Source organism: Dendrobium catenatum, unplaced genomic scaffold (genome assembly GCF_001605985.2).
Source record: "Dendrobium catenatum unplaced genomic scaffold, ASM160598v2 fragScaff_scaffold_1713, whole genome shotgun sequence".
Classification (NCBI taxonomy): Eukaryota; Viridiplantae; Streptophyta; class Magnoliopsida; order Asparagales; family Orchidaceae; genus Dendrobium; species Dendrobium catenatum.
The window spans coordinates 75,273-94,320 of NW_021320175.1; the positions used below are offsets into that span (position 1 = coordinate 75,273).

The 19,048-nt window shown below is 29.5% G+C and overlaps 1 protein-coding gene across 1 annotated transcript; it reads right to left on the reverse strand.

Moving 5' to 3' along the window:
• Window positions 1-13,742: 13,742 nt before the first annotated feature.
• On the reverse strand, window positions 13,743-15,158 carry LOC110105802. The gene has a single exon (XM_020835446.2). It carries the CDS (start codon window positions 14,911-14,913, stop codon window positions 13,990-13,992), a length of 924 nt encoding a protein of 307 aa, XP_020691105.1. The 5' UTR covers window positions 14,914-15,158; the 3' UTR covers window positions 13,743-13,989.
• Between the last annotated feature and the right edge of the window lie 3,890 nt (window positions 15,159-19,048).

Sequence of the window (19,048 nt, forward strand, 5' to 3'; positions counted from 1 at the left end):
TATATATATATATCACATTGAGAGATATTTTACCTTTGTAATTTGTATAGCGACATTTATAGCCGGGCTTTGGCCCATTCCTTATATGTACCTTCCACCACTATTGTATTTGCATATGACCATATTACATGACTTTGAGATGCTATATATGTGGAGTTTAGTTTATACCCCTTTCCGAGCAAGGTGGTAATATCACATTGATAGATATTTTACCTTTGTAATTTGTATAGCGACATTTATAGCCGGGCTTTGGCCCATTCCTTATATGTACCTTCCACCACTATTGTATTTGCATATGACCATATTACATGACTTTGAGATGCTATATATGTGGAGTTTAGTTTATACCCCTTTCCGAGCAAGGTGGTAAATCCAGACCGAGACTGCTTAGATCCCTGGTGGGGTTTAAGTTATAAGTCCCCTCGGTGTCTTACATTAGTTAGGGCATGGTCGTTAGTACTGAGGGTACAATATGTCCTTTGTAGATCAAGGGTCAAAGGTTGGTTGTATGGGCATACCATTGCATGCCTTATCATTGGATAAGTTCTTCATTTTTTAGAGGCTATAAATGCTACATATCCACGTCACATTGATGATGTCACTATCATATTTCTTTGATGCATGTTTTGTGTGTGATGCTTCCTCCCCTGATCTTAGGCTTTTTGACCGGCCGAGTGATTCTATGATCATTGTGTGTTGAATAGCTCTATTAATTTTATCTTCATTTGGATTAAGAGAGCCTAGAAATATCATTATGTGTCAAACCAAGAAAGGAATAAAATAATATTCGTAATTGAGAGTATTATTATGTCAAAATCTAAGATGTAATTAACCACGAGAGCTTACGTTCATTGAAAATTAATACTCACGTCAAATAAACCCCATGTGAGATGATGTATTAAATAGGAGAAATCTCGTGACTATCGAGTTATACATATTATTATCCGTAGAGACATGTAGGCGAAAGTTGCTATTTTTTAGGGAAAATCGCATGTATAATTGCATATGCTCTTTCATTTATCTGCTTGTGCAAAGTGTAAAGGTCTGTAACTATTTTGTCCTATAGGATGGTACAATCATATACTTTGCATTTTGAACCTTACAAGCAGCATCCTTATGGAGACCCACAATATTTATATCCATACCACTCAAGTCAAAATATAAATTCAATTATCTAGTAATCAAAGCAATATTTTGAATAATAACTTTATGCATTTACGCATAATGTGCTGAAATTATTTGAAATTTGAAGAAATATTGAAAATAAAAGTATATAAAATTGTAATTATTTTTAATTTTTAGGTGATATTTAGATGACTATAAACAAAAGAGCATTAATTTTGTACATAAATAAAATTTAAGCATGTCATAAGTATTTGTTCCATTTTAACAATGCCCAAATACTTTACCAAAATTTAATATGATCATCTTCAACCTAACTTCGTCACAGGTCGCATAAGTAATGTTTGTCAAAAAAACCTATGTTAGCCTTATACAAGTACCTTAAATTTTTTAAAAAATATTAAGTTAGTGTGTAACCATATTTTTTTAGCCTGGTTGATTGAGACTTCATTTGCGACAATTTTTTTGCTGCTTTTCTAAAGAAGATTTCTAGTACAAAAATTTATAATTCAATTTTTTTTTAGTAAAAATCTATTTTAAAAAGCACTATGAAAGTTGTCCTAAACAAAACTTGGGTTTATTTGACTAGATAGGTTGAGTTATAATTAATTTGAGTCTAATCTCTAAGATTTATAATCTACCTAAGTCAATCAATCTATTGATTATGTCATCCAAGACAACTCATCTAACAAGATCTATCAATCACAAGTCACACAAATTCAGCTGAGAACCCGATCTAATTGAATACTACTTTCACACTATTACTCTCATGATCAACATATGATACTCACCAAGTTACCTATCCAATCATCACCAATAGTCATATTCAATAACATTTTTCATTTTACAATACTCTTAGTCAATTAAGACAAACAAACTCATACACATCACATTCGTAAGACTCGAACCCAATATCTCTTAGTTGATAGCCAAAACTCCCAGTTAACAATTAAAAATGAGCCGCATCATGCGACATATGTAGATCTTGAGCGAGGCCACAATACTAAGCACAACAATGATCGACTATTTGTGGGGTTATTTCAACAGTCAGTGATGTTCAACAACAGTAGATGGACATAGAATGAGTAACTACCATTACCTCATATTCTTTTCTCTCTAACTATATTTAAATAAGAACTTGTTATATAAAACATGGAATGAAATATTTACCTCTAAGCCTGGGCTCATCATCACGTCAGCTACAATGCATGTGGTCCATGATAAACAAGATGTAACTGGAGAGTGGAGAGAACTTAACCGGCAACTTTTCTAAGTTCCAAATGGTAGCGATGTGCGGCATCCAGCGCACGCTGATCCGCTGGTGCGCATTGCAGCGACCACCGGGCTTCGCCCCAATCATGCGGTCCGCAGACCACGCACCCTCCTTTGTACCCTTAACCTTATCCTCTTGACTAGTCAACCAACTCAAAAGTTTTTTCTTTGGTAGGTCCCACTTGGACTCCAAATACTAAATGCCGGAGTACTTTTCCAATTCAACTTAAATGAAATAGACACTTCTTATAATAAAAATTAAAAAATCAACATACTTTCAATATTTTTATTTAAATTTAGCTTTATATTTACTAACAACACATTAACTGAGATATATTTTCTTTTTTAAAAAATCGTAATATTATAATATTTAATTTCAAGCTCTTTATCTATGAATTTCTTGGCTACAAAATATTAGAAGAAAATAATTTAATAGCATGTAAAACAAATAATATTTTTGTAATTATTTTGAATATTAAATTTATATAATAATTATTAATTTGTGTTCTTGTAAGAGAATAAATATGATAAATTGTTATTTTATTTTTATGATATTATAAATTAACACTATTAACATCCATAGTACTTTTAACAAATAATTAGTTTGAAAGATTTAAAATCTGATTAAATTGAAATTACATATTATTTTATGCAAAATAAAAATTAATTAAAGAATGGATTGATTAATTTAGTATAGTTTATAAATACTTAAAAAAAAAATCTCATTTGAAATTAATATTTCTCCCAACCAGCTTAGAATGCACCTCAAAATTGTCCTTGACAATTGCATCAAAAAACTAATTGGAGGATTGTTAGGAGCAACCTCAATAAATCTCCCAAACAAAATCCTAAAGGGAAGTTATTCTTTATTGTCCTTTGGAGGCCCTCAATTTATAACACTGTGTAAATCTCCTATGGAAGGAATGCTTTATGCTACTTCAATAGTTTGACACCTATACTCTAATATATGTTAATATTGCATATAAACTAATGAAATTGTAGATATAAACATTAATGATGTGTTCTAACTTTTTTTTTTATTCGATTAACTCATTAAGGTTGCCACACAATTGTTTCAATGGGATCAATGTGATGCCCATAATATAATTTGGAAGGATTATTTATTTATCCTTTAAATAATTAACAACAAGAGCTATCTAATATCATCTATCAGTAATAAATAGCAAAATAGATTCTATAATTTAAAATATTAATACACACATCTATATTCACTCACAAAAATTATATACACTACTCAGGACTATAACAAAAAGAAACAGAAGCTAAAAAATCATGATCAGCTTCACACTCCTACTCTCATACCCTGACATGAAATCATTTAACCATATATAATGAGCTTAAAAAACCTAACATGTTATCAAAACCTATAATTGAATTCAAAGCACAGTAAAGAAGCAATATGCTTATCAATAGTCAAATCATAACAATTACATTCATATGATCATTGAATCAATGCAGAAATAATAAAATTTATATATAATAGTAATAAAATCCACAAAATAAATCATTTTATTTAAAAAATATTAGTGAAATCGGTTTATAAAACTAATACATGACAATCTTGAAATCCTCACTTGTACCAATATGTATAAATTCTTCCTTAATGATTTTTGTCGGTGCCCAAAAATTACAAAAAAATTGTGTAAGTAAAATATTTTGATCAAAATATTATGGATAAGACGATTTACAATTTGGAGTTATAATGACTCCAAAAAAATTGGTAAAGCCAAAATATTGTTTATTACAATCAACACATCCACCCTCAACCGATGAGCTAACTTCTTAATTTCTCTATTCAAATCAATGTTATAACTCTAAATTGATCATCAACATTAAAACTAGCTTATTATTACTAGAATTTTATAAATTGACCTAAATTCTAAAAAATCATTTATAAATATGTCAACGTACTCCAACATTTATAAATACTGACCCACTAAATATGAAAAAAGGGCTTTTATATATCAAAATACAAATATTCTTAGAAGAAAAGAATGCAATTTCATTTATAACTACAAATATTGTTCCTAGCTAATTCACATTATAACTTAGAGCTTTATTCTTTTTCTCTCTTCTATTTTAGTCATGTTGCAACTTTAATCTTTAGAGCATTTATTGTCATTGTACTTCTCCATATTATTATAACATCTCTTTTACTTAACTTTCATCTTGGAATGAACTCATCCTAGTGTAATTCTCCTCTACTAACTCCTTAAGTACATAGTAAGTTCTATGATAAACTCTATAATTGACATATAATTAATTTTATGATTGAACTACTCTAAAATATATATGTAATCATTGAGTGACTTTTCTCTTTCTTTATAATCATCTGCCTCTCCATAGAACAACTCTAGAAATAACACTTTTTAAATGTTTTACTCCCTTTGAATCTTGAATGCACAAACTCTTCCCCTACCTACTTGGGAGAAGAGCAATTGCCATTCACATTTCTGACACCATTTGCTAGAAACATTTTATATAATTATTGGTGAAAGAAAGCCATGGTAGAAGAAATTCACAACTGTAAGTCCTAAGAAAAAAGCCTTATTTTTATCCTGATTTGGACGATTGATGGAGCATTAAGGGAAATTATAATGCTTGTATTGCTGAACAATAATTCATGATAGACAAAATAAGGGCTAATGATGTCCTATTTAATTTTCATGCGTATAAGAGGCTATATATTTTCCCTACATATGACATGACTTTAACATTATCGAGACTTAGTCCTGGACATTCTAAGGAGCCTTTCTTGTGTGCATACTCCAACCTTTCACCCTCCGAAAGCCAAGAACCAATCTGCACTGTTCATGAAGGATGTTCATCTAATAATATAATGCAAACCAACTCCTCTACAGGTAAGCCCCTTTGAAGTATATTTTCATCATGAGGATTATAATTTCAATACTAAAATTAAGTTAATGATGGTTGTTATTGAGCTTGCTTAAGATAACATAATTATTTCAAATTCTTGTTTTTAAGCACTTCAATAACCTCAACATGAGTTTAAAAAAATATATATCTTTAAGTGTAGCATAGAAGCAATACCACAAAAAATTGACCGAAGCAACCTCTTAAATAGTATTGCAAACTAACTCTAACTAAACAATTATGAATTAAATCAAGTGATTTGCTTTTTGAGAAATTTTTTTTTTTTAAGTTTAAAAGAGAGAGCCTTGTTCCTTCCCCCAAATTTATCGATTTCCAAATTCATATAATGATTACACAACATATTAGAGCTTCTACAACCACGCCCAAGTTGAAGGAATGCATAATAGGATACATTAGTAGATCTTCTACTATTGATTTGTCTTCTATTAACACTATATCAAGATCACCAATTCTAGAATTAAGGAAAAGTATATCTTAATGTGGAATCTAGATCTCATAATAATCAAAATCATTAAATGAAATTAAGTTGTCAATATAAGATTTCTTTAATTCTAACTCTTTAACCCTGATAAGCACATACTGGAAAGATAATAATGGTTCTCCAATAATGGTCCCAACTTCTCTAATTTTTCTATTGGTTGCATTGTTGATGCATTTATTGATGCTAATTTTATCCTTAATAAAAAAGGATTGAGTAAACTATTTTTTATATGCATTGCTATTTGTTTCAATAGTGATTTGTGGTTCAACTCTATGGATAAGGTTACCATAAGAGCATATTATTTCCCGAAATCATAAAATCATATTATATAAATTAACTTGCAAAAATTTGAATACCCTAATGATATAATGAAGTTAACAAATACATATATAATCAACTAAAAAAATTATGAGAGGAAAAAAATTAATTACCTAAAATATTTTTATTAAATTCTCTATTTAAATAAATCTTAACTTCGTTAATTTTCTTTGTAATAAAAAGTTTAATAAGTTTTATAAACTTTGTATGTTTATATTATAATTTGTTATAATCGGTAACAAAGAACAGCTTTTTATATGCTCATATAATTATAGAAACAAATGCAAACAAAATAATAAATTTAAATTATAATATATTTTAATTTATGTAATGGGCTATGCTTTTGCACCGACAACCCGACTAGAAAAAGCAGAGGCGGATTCCTAATATTTATAAGGCCTATAAGTAGCACCACTAGGGAGAACCATAATTAACCTTAGAATTCTGTAGCCTCATTAATTTACCTTAGGAAAGATCTTGATACTAAATATGGCTTTCATGAATAGCCAATCCTTTTTTTTTAATTAATTCATGAATCATGAATCATCATAGCTCATACTGCAACATGAGTGGCCACTTTTCATGAAGAGAGAAAAAATGTTATATTTTAAGGAAAAAATAAAAAAAATATTTTACATTTTCAATTAAGTTATTTAAAAATAATAATTTATTACTAAAGAAATGATTATATCTTTAAAATTAAATATTGAAATCATATATTTCAAATTTTAATATTTATCATAAAAGAAAAAACATATGAACAAAAGTTGATGATATTTTATTATTTTGATTGAATGATTTACAAAAATTAGTTTCAAATATATTTTTTATGAAATTTTATGAAAAATATCATACTTCTAAAAAAGCCATATAAATTCATTTTATGTCACATTTAATTAATTAGATTAATTTAAATAAAATAGGCGGCTCTTTCAATTTTTCTATTTGTACTAAATTAGTTATATAATTAAAAAAATATTATTAAATTATTATTATTTTTAATTTGAATGATAAGTTTTGCATATGTCATGAATTTGATTATAAAAAAACTACAATTTTATTTGGGACGAATGCAATTTAAAATGTTAATTATAAAGATACTATAAAGAAAATAATTATATTATTTTAGTAGTAAAAAATAGCTTTTGAGTACAATTTTTTTTAAAAAATAATGTAAAAATAATAATCAAATTAAAATTATAATTGTTATTTGAAAAATAAAATAATTAAAAAAATTATGTCAAATAGACACTATGGTTTCATTTGGGTTTGTTCTTTTACTGTTTTTAAAGTAAATTTTTAGTCTAAAAATTGTATATTAAAAAATTGTTTTAAAAAGTAAGAAAAAATTGTCCTAAATAAAGCCTATATCTCATCTTAAATTATTATTAAAAAAATAATTATGGGTGGATAAAATTTGATGGCTGCCATGAAAAAAAAATATTTCAATACATATAACTAAAAATTTAATAATTTATAAAATATAAAATATAAAATATATTACTACAAAATTATAAAATCATAACACAACTTTTAATGAGTTGAGTAGTATCGCCCCAAGCAGTCTTTTAGGATATGTGAAGCTTTGGAGTTTGGCTCAAAAATATAGGGAATAGCTTTTTTTCCTGCAGTCAGCTTCGGCCATTGGGGGGCATAAGCGAATTGCCTAAAAACCGTACGAGTTGCAGCTCTATTCCCTGCCAATGGGCTGTAAGCGGTCTCGCTCACATGACTCTGAAGGGAAAGCAAGAATAATGCCATCATTGCCTGCGTACATATTATTCTCGGTGGGAATGGGCAGCCATGATTTCCATTTATTATTCACATGCTTCACTCCTCTATTCTTCTACTCCCAAATCATATGTATTTAAAACTAAATCTCGCTTACTAATTATTTTAATAATTTCATAATCATTTCCCCACAAGCCCTCTTCGATATATAAATTATTATGTGCGGTTATCGAATGTGATCGATCTAAAGGTTTGATTTATCTTCAGATGATCCGATGATCACACAGAATAATTTTCTATTTTGATGAACTCAACAGAAATGAAGATATCCCAAAATCTTTTTGATTTAAAATAATAAAATCAATTATAATTGAAAATATTAAAAAGTTTTAGGGTGGTTTTTATAATAATTATTTCGAAAATTTTGAAATTTAAAGTGATGATTGCGAGCGCATGGCATTTATTATGGGATAGTGCGAGCTAATATGAATAGAATTATTGATAAGTCTTCTTTGATTAATTCATAAAAAAAAAATTTCATGTTGCTCAATTAATTCTATACAGGGTGGCTCGTCATGTCGGACAGTGTGGTCAGTAGAACGGCGGATTATCTTATTATTGTGACATTCAATTCGACTATAAACTTATTTAATTTAAAGTTTATATGATTCTAAATTTAATTCCGAAAGTTTTTAATTCAAATATTTCATTAGGATTTGTATCAATCAGGCCAACTTTTGATAAATACATCAAATATTAATCATTTTTAATTGTCAGATTCTTTTTGTGGCACGGACATGCTAAGAATGCTCTCGAGATCACTTTGTGTTTAATTTTTTAAAATAAATTGAATTATTATATATTTTTAGGTAATTTATTTGAAAAATATTATTTAATATATTCAAAATAAATTTCAAATATGTTCGATATTTAAAAAATAATTATTATCATTGGCTAAGATCACTATCACCAATCTGGTTGGCATTGTAAGCTTTGCCATTAACTATCATCATCATCACAAAAATAAAAATTTTTATATTAAATTAAAATAAAACTAACATATTTTAATATATTAATTATAATTTATTTTATATAAAATATATAAATAAACTAAATTATAAGTAAAGAATAAAACTAATCTAGAATAACCGCAAATATACAAAGCAATTTATTACTTTTTTAAATTTATTTTTGGAATATTTCATTGTATAATAAGCAACATAATATATAGTTTTAAATTTTTTTTAGATAACTAAGTCAATTAAATCAAATTCACACAAATAATATATAAATAAGGCTGAAATCAAATATCTTTTAATAGATAGTACTTAAAGCTCACGACTCAAAGATTAAGGCTTCGTTTGGAATGATTAAGCCGTCCCAAATGAAGTCTAAGACTTTATGCTTTCTTATTATTTTTTAAATCAATTTTTTAATATTAAAATTTAATTTTTTAACTAAAAATTTATTTTAAAAAATAATAATAAAACCTTCTCAAATGAAGCCTAAGATAAGCTCTGAGAATATAGTAATTTATAGTTTTTTATTTACAGCGGTACCACTCCACTCACCTTTCGCGTAACAATCCGTTACTTTTCAGCTAGTAAGGGTTTATCATCGTCACAGAGCATCTTTTGTAAGGGAAAAAAAAAAGCTTGCGCTGGTCTTTTCAAGGTTGATTTACTCTAATTATTCTTGCGAGAGCCAATAATTTTGTCTTTACTATACTACAAAGTTGTCTTTCTTATAATCACGAGTGCATCCAAAGTTGTGTGAAGTGAATTTTTCCATTTGAGCCTTCATTATTTAACTCCTTATAAATAAAAATAAAAAAAAATCTTATATATTTAAGAGAGCAAAAGAAAATTTAACTCATGAGTTTATTAATCATATAATGATGGAAATATGCAATTATTGATTAAACCTGCTGATATTTCTTTCAGTCTAATTCACGTACAAATACATCCTAAGTAACAAAAGCGGAAACTGAGCATGTATTGGGAGAGGAATTGTTCTGTGAGAAGATCGGACGCAGGACGTGTTCGGAGACCAACTAGAATGCATCACGTTCGCGGTACCGAACCGCACAGTTATGTATTGGCTATGTATGGAGAGTTTTTCAAGACACAATTTAAGAACAATAAAACTTTTGTTTGAAACATCTTTCTTATTGCTTTTAAAAGCAAGTTTTTTATATAAATATTTTTTGAACTAAAACATTTTGTACTAAAAAGTTGCTTTATAAAGCAATAAGAAAACCATCCCAAACGAAGCCTAAAAAGAAGAAATATTGGTTCTTGAAAGTCCATTGCATGGTTAATTATCTTTGACAAGTATATATTTTGGATATTTCAAGCTAATTATTGAAATATATTATAATAAAAAATAGTTTATAATTCTCTTAGAAAAGTTGGAAGATTGGGTAATTATTAAGTTGACTAAGCTAATAACTTATGGTAATTTTTATGGAAAGGGTAATATTATTTAGGCTTAAATCTAGTATGGACCAGCAGTTAAGTAGAGTGGCCCTTATCCTACAATGGAGCGTATTTTATGAGTTTTGGCTCATGAAAATTTTGACTTAAATAATATTATCTTAATTCAAAATTTAACTTTCTTTTAGTTTAAAGTTGTAGATATTATTGATTGTTAGACCCTCTAACTATAAAGAAATCCCTCTATGCTGATATCAATGTAAGAATCAATAGTTTTTGATATACAACAAACTAAAAAAATTGTTATAAAATTATGATATATATCAACTATAAAAAAAAATAAACTTAATTATCATTTGTGATAGAAAAATGCTCAAGACCTCGAGTGATACTCGATCTCATAATGGGTCTCACCACTTAGGCTTCGTTTATGATAACTTTCTTACTGCTTTCAAAAAAGTAACATTTTAGTATAAAAAAATTATTGTATTAAAAAATTAATTTAGAAAACAGTAAGAAAGTTATCTCAAACGAAATCTTAATATTCAGCCAAGTTAAATTTTATCATGAAAAGTATTGTCCTTCCTAGGTAATTTCTAATGGAGCAATTAATGCTACACTTCTCAAATATAATTATTATTTTTTGATATTTTATTAATTCTAAATTGCTGATGTAAATGCTTACAACATAAATATATTGTTGGAATTCCTTTTATTGAGAAGAATTCATTGCACATGATAGCAAAAGATGATTCATATGGAAAGTTGGACCTTATAGGCAACTTGCTAGATTCTTCTTCAATATTAAATCTACTCATGAGGTTCCTTTCACACTCTCCATTTATCATGCTAATTATAATCATCTTAGCCATTTAATTCAATTTAGGCCACATAAATTTTTTCCACACATTTCATTGGATGATTGAGTAAAATGATTACTACAAAAGCACAATTACATTTTGCAATTTGAAACGCCATGAATGATCACCAAGATAGTTAGGATGTATAGACACTACTTATTTCATTAAGTATGTTTTCAATAAAAAAAGAAAGAGAATTAGTATCAGATACATATTTTGGATAGTGAGGACATGATTGTTAGTTTTATTTAACATTACTGAAAAATTTTGAATATTCGATCGTGTTGCAGCCAGTTGGTCGATGGAAGCAATTCCTCCCAGTGATCCTGTGCACGTATCCCATAATTTGTTCGGAAAAAAAAAGTTGAATATAGATGATAAATGATACCACCTATCATACTACTTGTTGGCTTTTTGTTTGTTCTTGTATAAGAGTTATATTATATATTTTTAACATATGTAATGGAAGTAAATATATAATTAAAGTATGAAATAGTAGATTAAAATATTAATTTTTGGCAACAAGAAAATGATGAAATAAATTTTAAGAGTCAATTTTGAGATAACTTTTTGTTGCTTTGTTTTTAGACAGTAATTACTATTTTTTTCTCACTTTATTTTCAAATAATTTTGTTGTGACAAATTTATTTTTGCAATCAAAACAACTGAGTTATTTTTCCCACAATAATTTATAAAAAACTAAAGCCATTCTTAACTGATCTGAAATCATAATTTTCTCAGATTTGAAGCCTAAAGTCAGAGGCTGTTCATAAAAATGACCGGCTGTGATGGAACTTGGGACAAAGTGGGAGCTACAAGTTGTGCCATGAATCATAAAAATTGTATTCATTATTGAAAATAAATGAAAATTTAAAAAAAAAATAATAAAATCAATTTTAAAATATAAATAATTTTATTTAATTAATATGAAATCATTAATCACAACAATGCAATGTTAAATGTCATTAATTAAAAATGTGTAGCTTTGTTTTTTTTTATGCTACAATAAATGATCATAGTTAAGGAAATCTTTTCTTAGATAATGTAAGCTTGCATCACATACTTATAATATAAAAATTAATTAATTAATTTGGATTTAGATATATCTAATCATAGAATCCTTTTTAAATGGAAACAATGAGTGAAATTAATTGGACCATTCTACCAAAATAACTCTAATTACTAGAGATCACTTCTTAACAAACAAAATCATCATCACTTACTTCCTATGAAAATAGTTAGTTTTGTAAGGCTTATAACCATTATATCCATATTTATCATCATAATTATTTAAGGAATATATTGCATCCAGAAGCAATTGCATAAAAAAATTATATAAATAAATTCAAAACAAAACGTATAAACATACCTTTGTATTTCATTTTCTCTTAAAAGCATAAGAACTAAAGCTGATCATTGTACATATTGGTTAAAACATGAATGCATTACACATGATAAGTTAATTAAATTATTAAAAAAAATTAAATAAACCACATTACAAGGAGTCCTTAAAGATGTTTTTAAGGATAAAAATCTATTTTAAGCATTTTATTAATTAAAATTATGGCATCATATTGATTATAGATTAATTACAAATTAAATTTCATGAGAAATGTAGTAAAAATTTTAGGCTTCGTTTGAGAGGGCTTTCTTACTGCTTTTTTAAAACAGTTTTTTTAGTAAAAAATTATTAAAAAATTTCTTTAAGAAGCAATAAGAAAGTCCTCCCAAACTAAGCCTTCCTCTTAAAGAAGATGGCAAATTAGTCTAACTTGTGATCTCTATCATAAAAACTAAGAACATATCAATTGAACTAAAGATCTTTGACAATATTGTTCTTTAATTAGAGAAAAAAACTACCTTTATATGATGGAACTTTGACAATGCTACTGATAATATAAACAGCATACTTTTAATGCTTATATTGACATTTGTTCAATCTTACTAACTTTTTTTTATTCATGATTTCATGAAATCCTTTATTAAACTACTTGAAAGAGCTATCTTTCAAGTAAATGAAGACATTTTATTGTGTTTTCTTCTTATAAAGAAATTACACTGATCAGGAACCAAAAATTTTTAGGTGAACAACTTCAAAGATAATGCTGGTTTCAGCAATGATTATAATGCTTTAAATTTATTTAACCCTCAAAGTAATAAAAAAATTTGCTGCCCTAGAAAAGAAAAAAAAAATTGCAGAAGGAGAGCCTGAAAGAAATTGCAATAAAAGTGCAGAGAAGAGAAGGGAGGGAGATCATTTTGTCTGCATTTTTTTCTCTGTGGTGAATGAAAAACTCTAAATATTGGACCTTTTTTGTAATTAATGAGGAAAAAAATTACTGAGCTTTTCAATCAGGTTAAAAAGGTGAAGTAGAAATCATAGATTTCTGAACACAAATATTCTAAATTATTAATAGCATTGCATGTCGAGGTAAAAAAAAAAAAATCTAACAAAGCAGCAGTATTTATCATATATGTACGTGCATGTTTATATCAATATGTATACAGAAATACATAAATAAACCAGCTACTGTACTATCTATTCTAATTTTCTAACTATTCTTCCAAAAAGGCAGAATCTTTCACAAACCTAAGTAGAAGAATAGGAGTTAGCAAGCAAACAAAATTCTGATATAAACCTTGCTCTTAAGCGTATTATAACTCGTCAGCAAATGCACAAATAATACTAGCTAGCTACAATTATATACACTCAAATGCTTATAAAGAAGTAAATTTATAAAGACAGTGATGTACCTTCTGATTATATACTACCAAAGCACTTAATTCAAGCAAATGATCGAGCAAAGGAAGAAGCACAGATCAGCTTCTTTTTATCCTTGCCAAATTGTTTAAACTAATCAGAAGAGAGCTGCCAGGCATCCATTCCACCTTCTCCCCTAGCTGCCGCGGCTGCTGCTGGCGCCGCTGGGAACCCGTCAGCTGCCACCTGCTTCTCTGAATGAGAAGAACCCGTTTGATCCGTCTTGCAGCTTCCAATCCTCTTCGAATCAGATTCAGCAGATGCGCCGGCGATAACACTCCCCAGCTCTCCACCGGCGTAGCCGGCGCCCGCTGGCCAGTGAAACAGACCCGTCGCTCGCTGCTGTTCTTGAAGCAAGGATTGCAGGTTGAAGGAGGGATTTTGAGTATTGTTCAACAAGAAGTTTTGGTTTTGAACACCGCTGGTTGAAGGCAAGGTGTTTGACGAAATGCCGGTTAGGGAACCCGAAGCCCCTGTCGCCTGCCGTTTCTGCGCAAAGGGTCGGAGAAGGAAAGCTGGAGTCGACGAGGAAGCGGAGTGGTGAAAGAGGTCGAGGCGAGGACGGGAGAATACGGATGAGGTTGTGAAAGGCGGTGCTGGGATGCCCGTGAACTCCTGAACCATGGCGCGGAAGTTAGAGGTATCGGTGGTTAGAACGGTGGTCGGAGCACGGCGGGAGGCGCGCGCGCGTTTTTTAGAGGCTCGAGGAGCCGCTACGGAAGATGAGGCGGCGTTGGCCGTGGAATTGGGTGCGGAAGAAGGCAGCTGAGGCGGCTGCTGCGGCGGAGGAGGCCAGGTGGTGGCGTCGAGGTCGGAAAGGAAAGAATTTGTTTGGTAGGAGGGGAAGGGGTCGAATATGTTACGAGATGTTTGGGGGATCGGAGGTGGCTGAGGAGGTGGGAGGTTGAGAAAGGAAGAGATTGTGTCGGGCGGTTGCCGGGAATCGAAGTCGTCGAAGTCGCCGCCGCCGCCGTTGGAGGACTGGAAGCTTTCGCTCGTGGCAGAGTCCATGGACATCTGTGAAAGTTTGAATTTTGAAGAAAGTTTGGGAATAGCAGAAAGCGTGCGAGCTTTGAGAAGGAAGGGATCTGGTAAAGGTAGAAGAAGCTGGTTGGGTTGATTGGTTTCTTACTTTTTCGGAGAGAGAGAGAGAGAGGGAGGGAGAGAGAAAGAGGAATTTAGGAGGTTGTGCCTGACTACTGAAAGAAGAGGGCGGCTTGAGGTAGCAAAAAGATCCTGTAAAGATGGGGAAAGGAGGTGGGCCAATAGGCTGGTGAAGGAAGGTAGCCAGTCACGCACTGATAAAGAGAATTGTATTAGTGTGTGATTTACTGACTTTGGAATTTGAGTTCTTTCTTATTATATTCATAATTGCGTGCAGTAATTGGTCTTGTTTAGCTTTATTGATCAGATAATACATTGGGCTTATATAAAATCACACATTATAACTTTTTAATAACTACAAAATTCTTTTTTTTTTTTTAAATTTTTGGATGAATAACCTTAGATGAGACTTTGTTCTTGCATTTTAAAAGTAATATAATGACATTTTATATGTGATGTAATTAAGTTAATTGTATGGGCAATAAATGGAAGTTGTTAAGATTTTAAAAAAATTAGCAAGGAGATTATATGAATGCAAATTAAAGATATTATTGAATTAAAACTTTCTTTGTTTTTTAAATTTTGATGTATAATTTGTAGGTAAATATATTTATATTATTATGTATATATTATAATTTATATATTTTGATATTATAAGGAATCAAGATATAAAAAAATCATGATTAAAGTTTAAAACACTTAATTATAATTTTAATGATCATAAATATAAATCGATAAGTGCTAATAATATTACCTAAGGGTAGTTCATGAGTGAGCTCAATTGCTTTAAGTCAAATCTAAACTTACAAATCATGTTTAAAATTACATTGAATTGAACTTATGATTTTATAAAGTTGGTAATTTGATTAGCTTGAGTGAAGTCGGTCTTCGTCGCAAGATTAAGCCTTCGTTTGGGACGATTTTCTTACTATTGTTTTTTAAAGTAACTTTTTGATATAAAAGTAAATTTTTTTTCTAAAAAACTTCTTTAAGAAGCACCCAAAAAGTCGTCCCAAACTAACCCTAAGTTTCAAGTCCAAAATAATTATTCATTTATTAGTTCCAAAAATATTGTTATCTAAAAATATTGGGAAAGTTTATATGATGAGTACATACTAAAAATTAATATTTAAAATAATCAAGAAATAAGTATTATCAGGCAAACATTGCTAATCGTTCCATAAGATGATGATTATAGTATGAGTAGGTTCAATCATAAGTTTAATTATATCCAATTTCTTGATTAATAAAGATTTAATTTAATTAATAAAATTAAGCTTACAGCCTACATATTATAATTATAGATTTTGACAAATGATAATAAAGTTTCAAAATTTTGATTTTTAACTTTTGTTTTAGAATAATTTGAAAGATGGAAAACTAATCTCACCTTTTATGTAATCTATATGAGATTGGTTTTCAATGCAATAAGAAAAACTTCACACAACTTTGAAAACAAAACCTTAATGATTTGTGAAGTAACGGAAGCAGAAAAAATAATAAAATCAAAGATCTGAGAAAAAAAAGCTTATACTTTCAGTTTTGAAAAGAAAAAATTTCATAAAAGGAAGTATGAGTAAACTATGAACACAAAGCTTTATGTTGATCAAACAAATCACTAGAATTAATCTCAAACATAGATTTATTTTTACTCTGAAAGATGAAAATTGTTATGATGCTTACAAGTGAGTAGATTTGCAAGGAGAGAAAGCTTGGACATGATTTTCAGTTCTTTAGATTTTTTGGATTTTTCTGTAGGAGTGCACAGCGGGGAGGCTATCAAATACAACAGAAGTTGCATATTTAATTACTTCATAACTTCTTTAGTTTGTATTTCTTTACTGTAAGTCTTGTATTTGGTTTAATCCATGTAGGAAAGCTTAGAGAAGTGTAAACTAGCCTTTAAAGGCTGCTGAAAATGAACTCAGATGTTAACAGGTATTGAGCTTCTATAAGGCTCAGTAAGAAGGCTTTTATTTGTATGTAAGGAAAGAAATAGTTGTTTGGGAAGGTATTAAAAGCTGTTCTGATCATGAAATAGGGAAGTTTACAAACCATCAAAGAGCCATATTGAAAAGCAATTGTGTGCATCTTAGAGGTTAAGGGTTTTGCTTCAGATTTGTTTGAACAGTACTGTTTTGAGGGTTGCGTTGTGGCTTAGCCTTCGTTTGGGACGGCTTTCTTACTGTTTTTTAAAGCAGATTTTTAGTACAAATATTTTCATTTTTTACTAAAAAAATTGTTTTAATAAGCAATAAAAAAATCATCCCAAACCAAGCCTTGATGAAATGAATAAGGATTTAGTTATTAGCTCATAAGTTAAAATGGCAATATCATAACATTGACTTGAAGTCATGATATGGAGTCAATGGACATTGAAACACATCTTGATATCTAACGCACCTATCCTCAGCTGCTTGAGGTGACTCAATGGACATCAGTCAACCAGTGTTGTGGGTTGAGTGGAACTACTATGATTTCATATTATTATGAGGCACTTTATAGAAAAATATTAGAGCATATAATAATATATTTGTTATTATCAATATCATGATACTAAACCTTAAAGATTATAAGCTAACAATCTCCTCTTTTGGATAAAGGAGAAATCTTACCTTTCATCATAAATTACAGTGCATATTATATTTTAAATTTTTTATATGTGATATAACAAATGTAATTGCTAGCCTTTATTAAAATTATAAAAGTGAAAAAAAAAAAATTTTTAAAAAATAGTGAAACAGATATAGCTAAGGAAAATCATAAAGCTCTCCTTAAATATATGCATGAGATAATTTTATAAAACAATACAAACCAACATGCCTATGACTACCTCATCTGATTATGGTTCTCCAAACATCATCTCTCAACTATGATCCTCTAAACATCATCTCCCAACTACAGTTCACCAACCATTATTGGCTAATTGTAGCATATATGAACCATCGTCCAACTATAGTTCTCTAACCATCATTGTCCAAATATGATCCTCTTATTAGGAATAGAAGTATGTAATAAAACAAATAAGAAAAGAAAATAACAAAAAAGAGCACTAGGATTTAATGTGAAAAAAATTGAAAACTAAGAAAAAAATTATGGAGCCACACTATACCAACAAATCCACTATGAAAATTGAGAGAAAATTTTCAAATATATCTTTCATACTCTCTCCTTATCTATCTTTACTTCTCTCTTCATTATTAACTCATAGCAGACAAGCATACACTTTTTAATACACCAAAGGACACAAACCTTTAAGTAAAACAAGATAAAGAGGAAAGAAAAATTGCTCAGCCAAATTCACAGTATCATAACGTTGGGGTATTGAGCTTCATAGCCCTTCGCTCTCATTCTACAGCCCAAGCCTAGAGCGTTGCAATGCTCCGGTATACAACATTGCAATGTTTGTATGAAAAAAAAAATTTATGGGCAAGGCTCCCAAAACCCAAGCTGGGGGAGCTAGTGTAACGCCTGGTGAGCTTGACCGATAGTATTTAGGTTTGAGAAAACATTACAACTTGATTTATCTACATAATCGAATTCCACACAAAAATAACACCTCTAACCAGCTTTGCCCAACTGCGATAATGAAATACTAGTGCATAACTACTTTTTTTTGTCCTTTATCATCTGAGTACGATACTTTGTCCATTATCGCTTAGCTATAATCTTCTAAGCATTATTACTCAACTATAATCCTCTGATTATTATCATATAACTATATTCATCTAACCATTTTTTCTTGCATATGGTCCTTTGATCACCTTCCTCTGACTATGATCATTTGACAATCATTCCTCGACTACATTCCTCAAATTATCATTGTTCAACTACAACCCTTTGATTATCATTGTTTGACTATGGTCTAACAACCACTAATATCTGACAACAGTCCTCTAACCACTGTCTTCCCACTACAATTTTATGACCACTTTCACATGATGACACAGAAACTCATTGACATATTGTTGCGCATTGTCACTAATAACATTGACATATGTCATTATCAATAAGGCTAATGCATGCCACCAATATTAATGTGAATGAC

Excerpts from the sequence above, each read along its gene's own strand:
- LOC110105802 (XM_020835446.2), bottom strand. The coding sequence starts at position 14,913 with ATGTCCATGGACTCTGCCACGAGCGAAAGCTTCCAGTCCTCCAACGGC.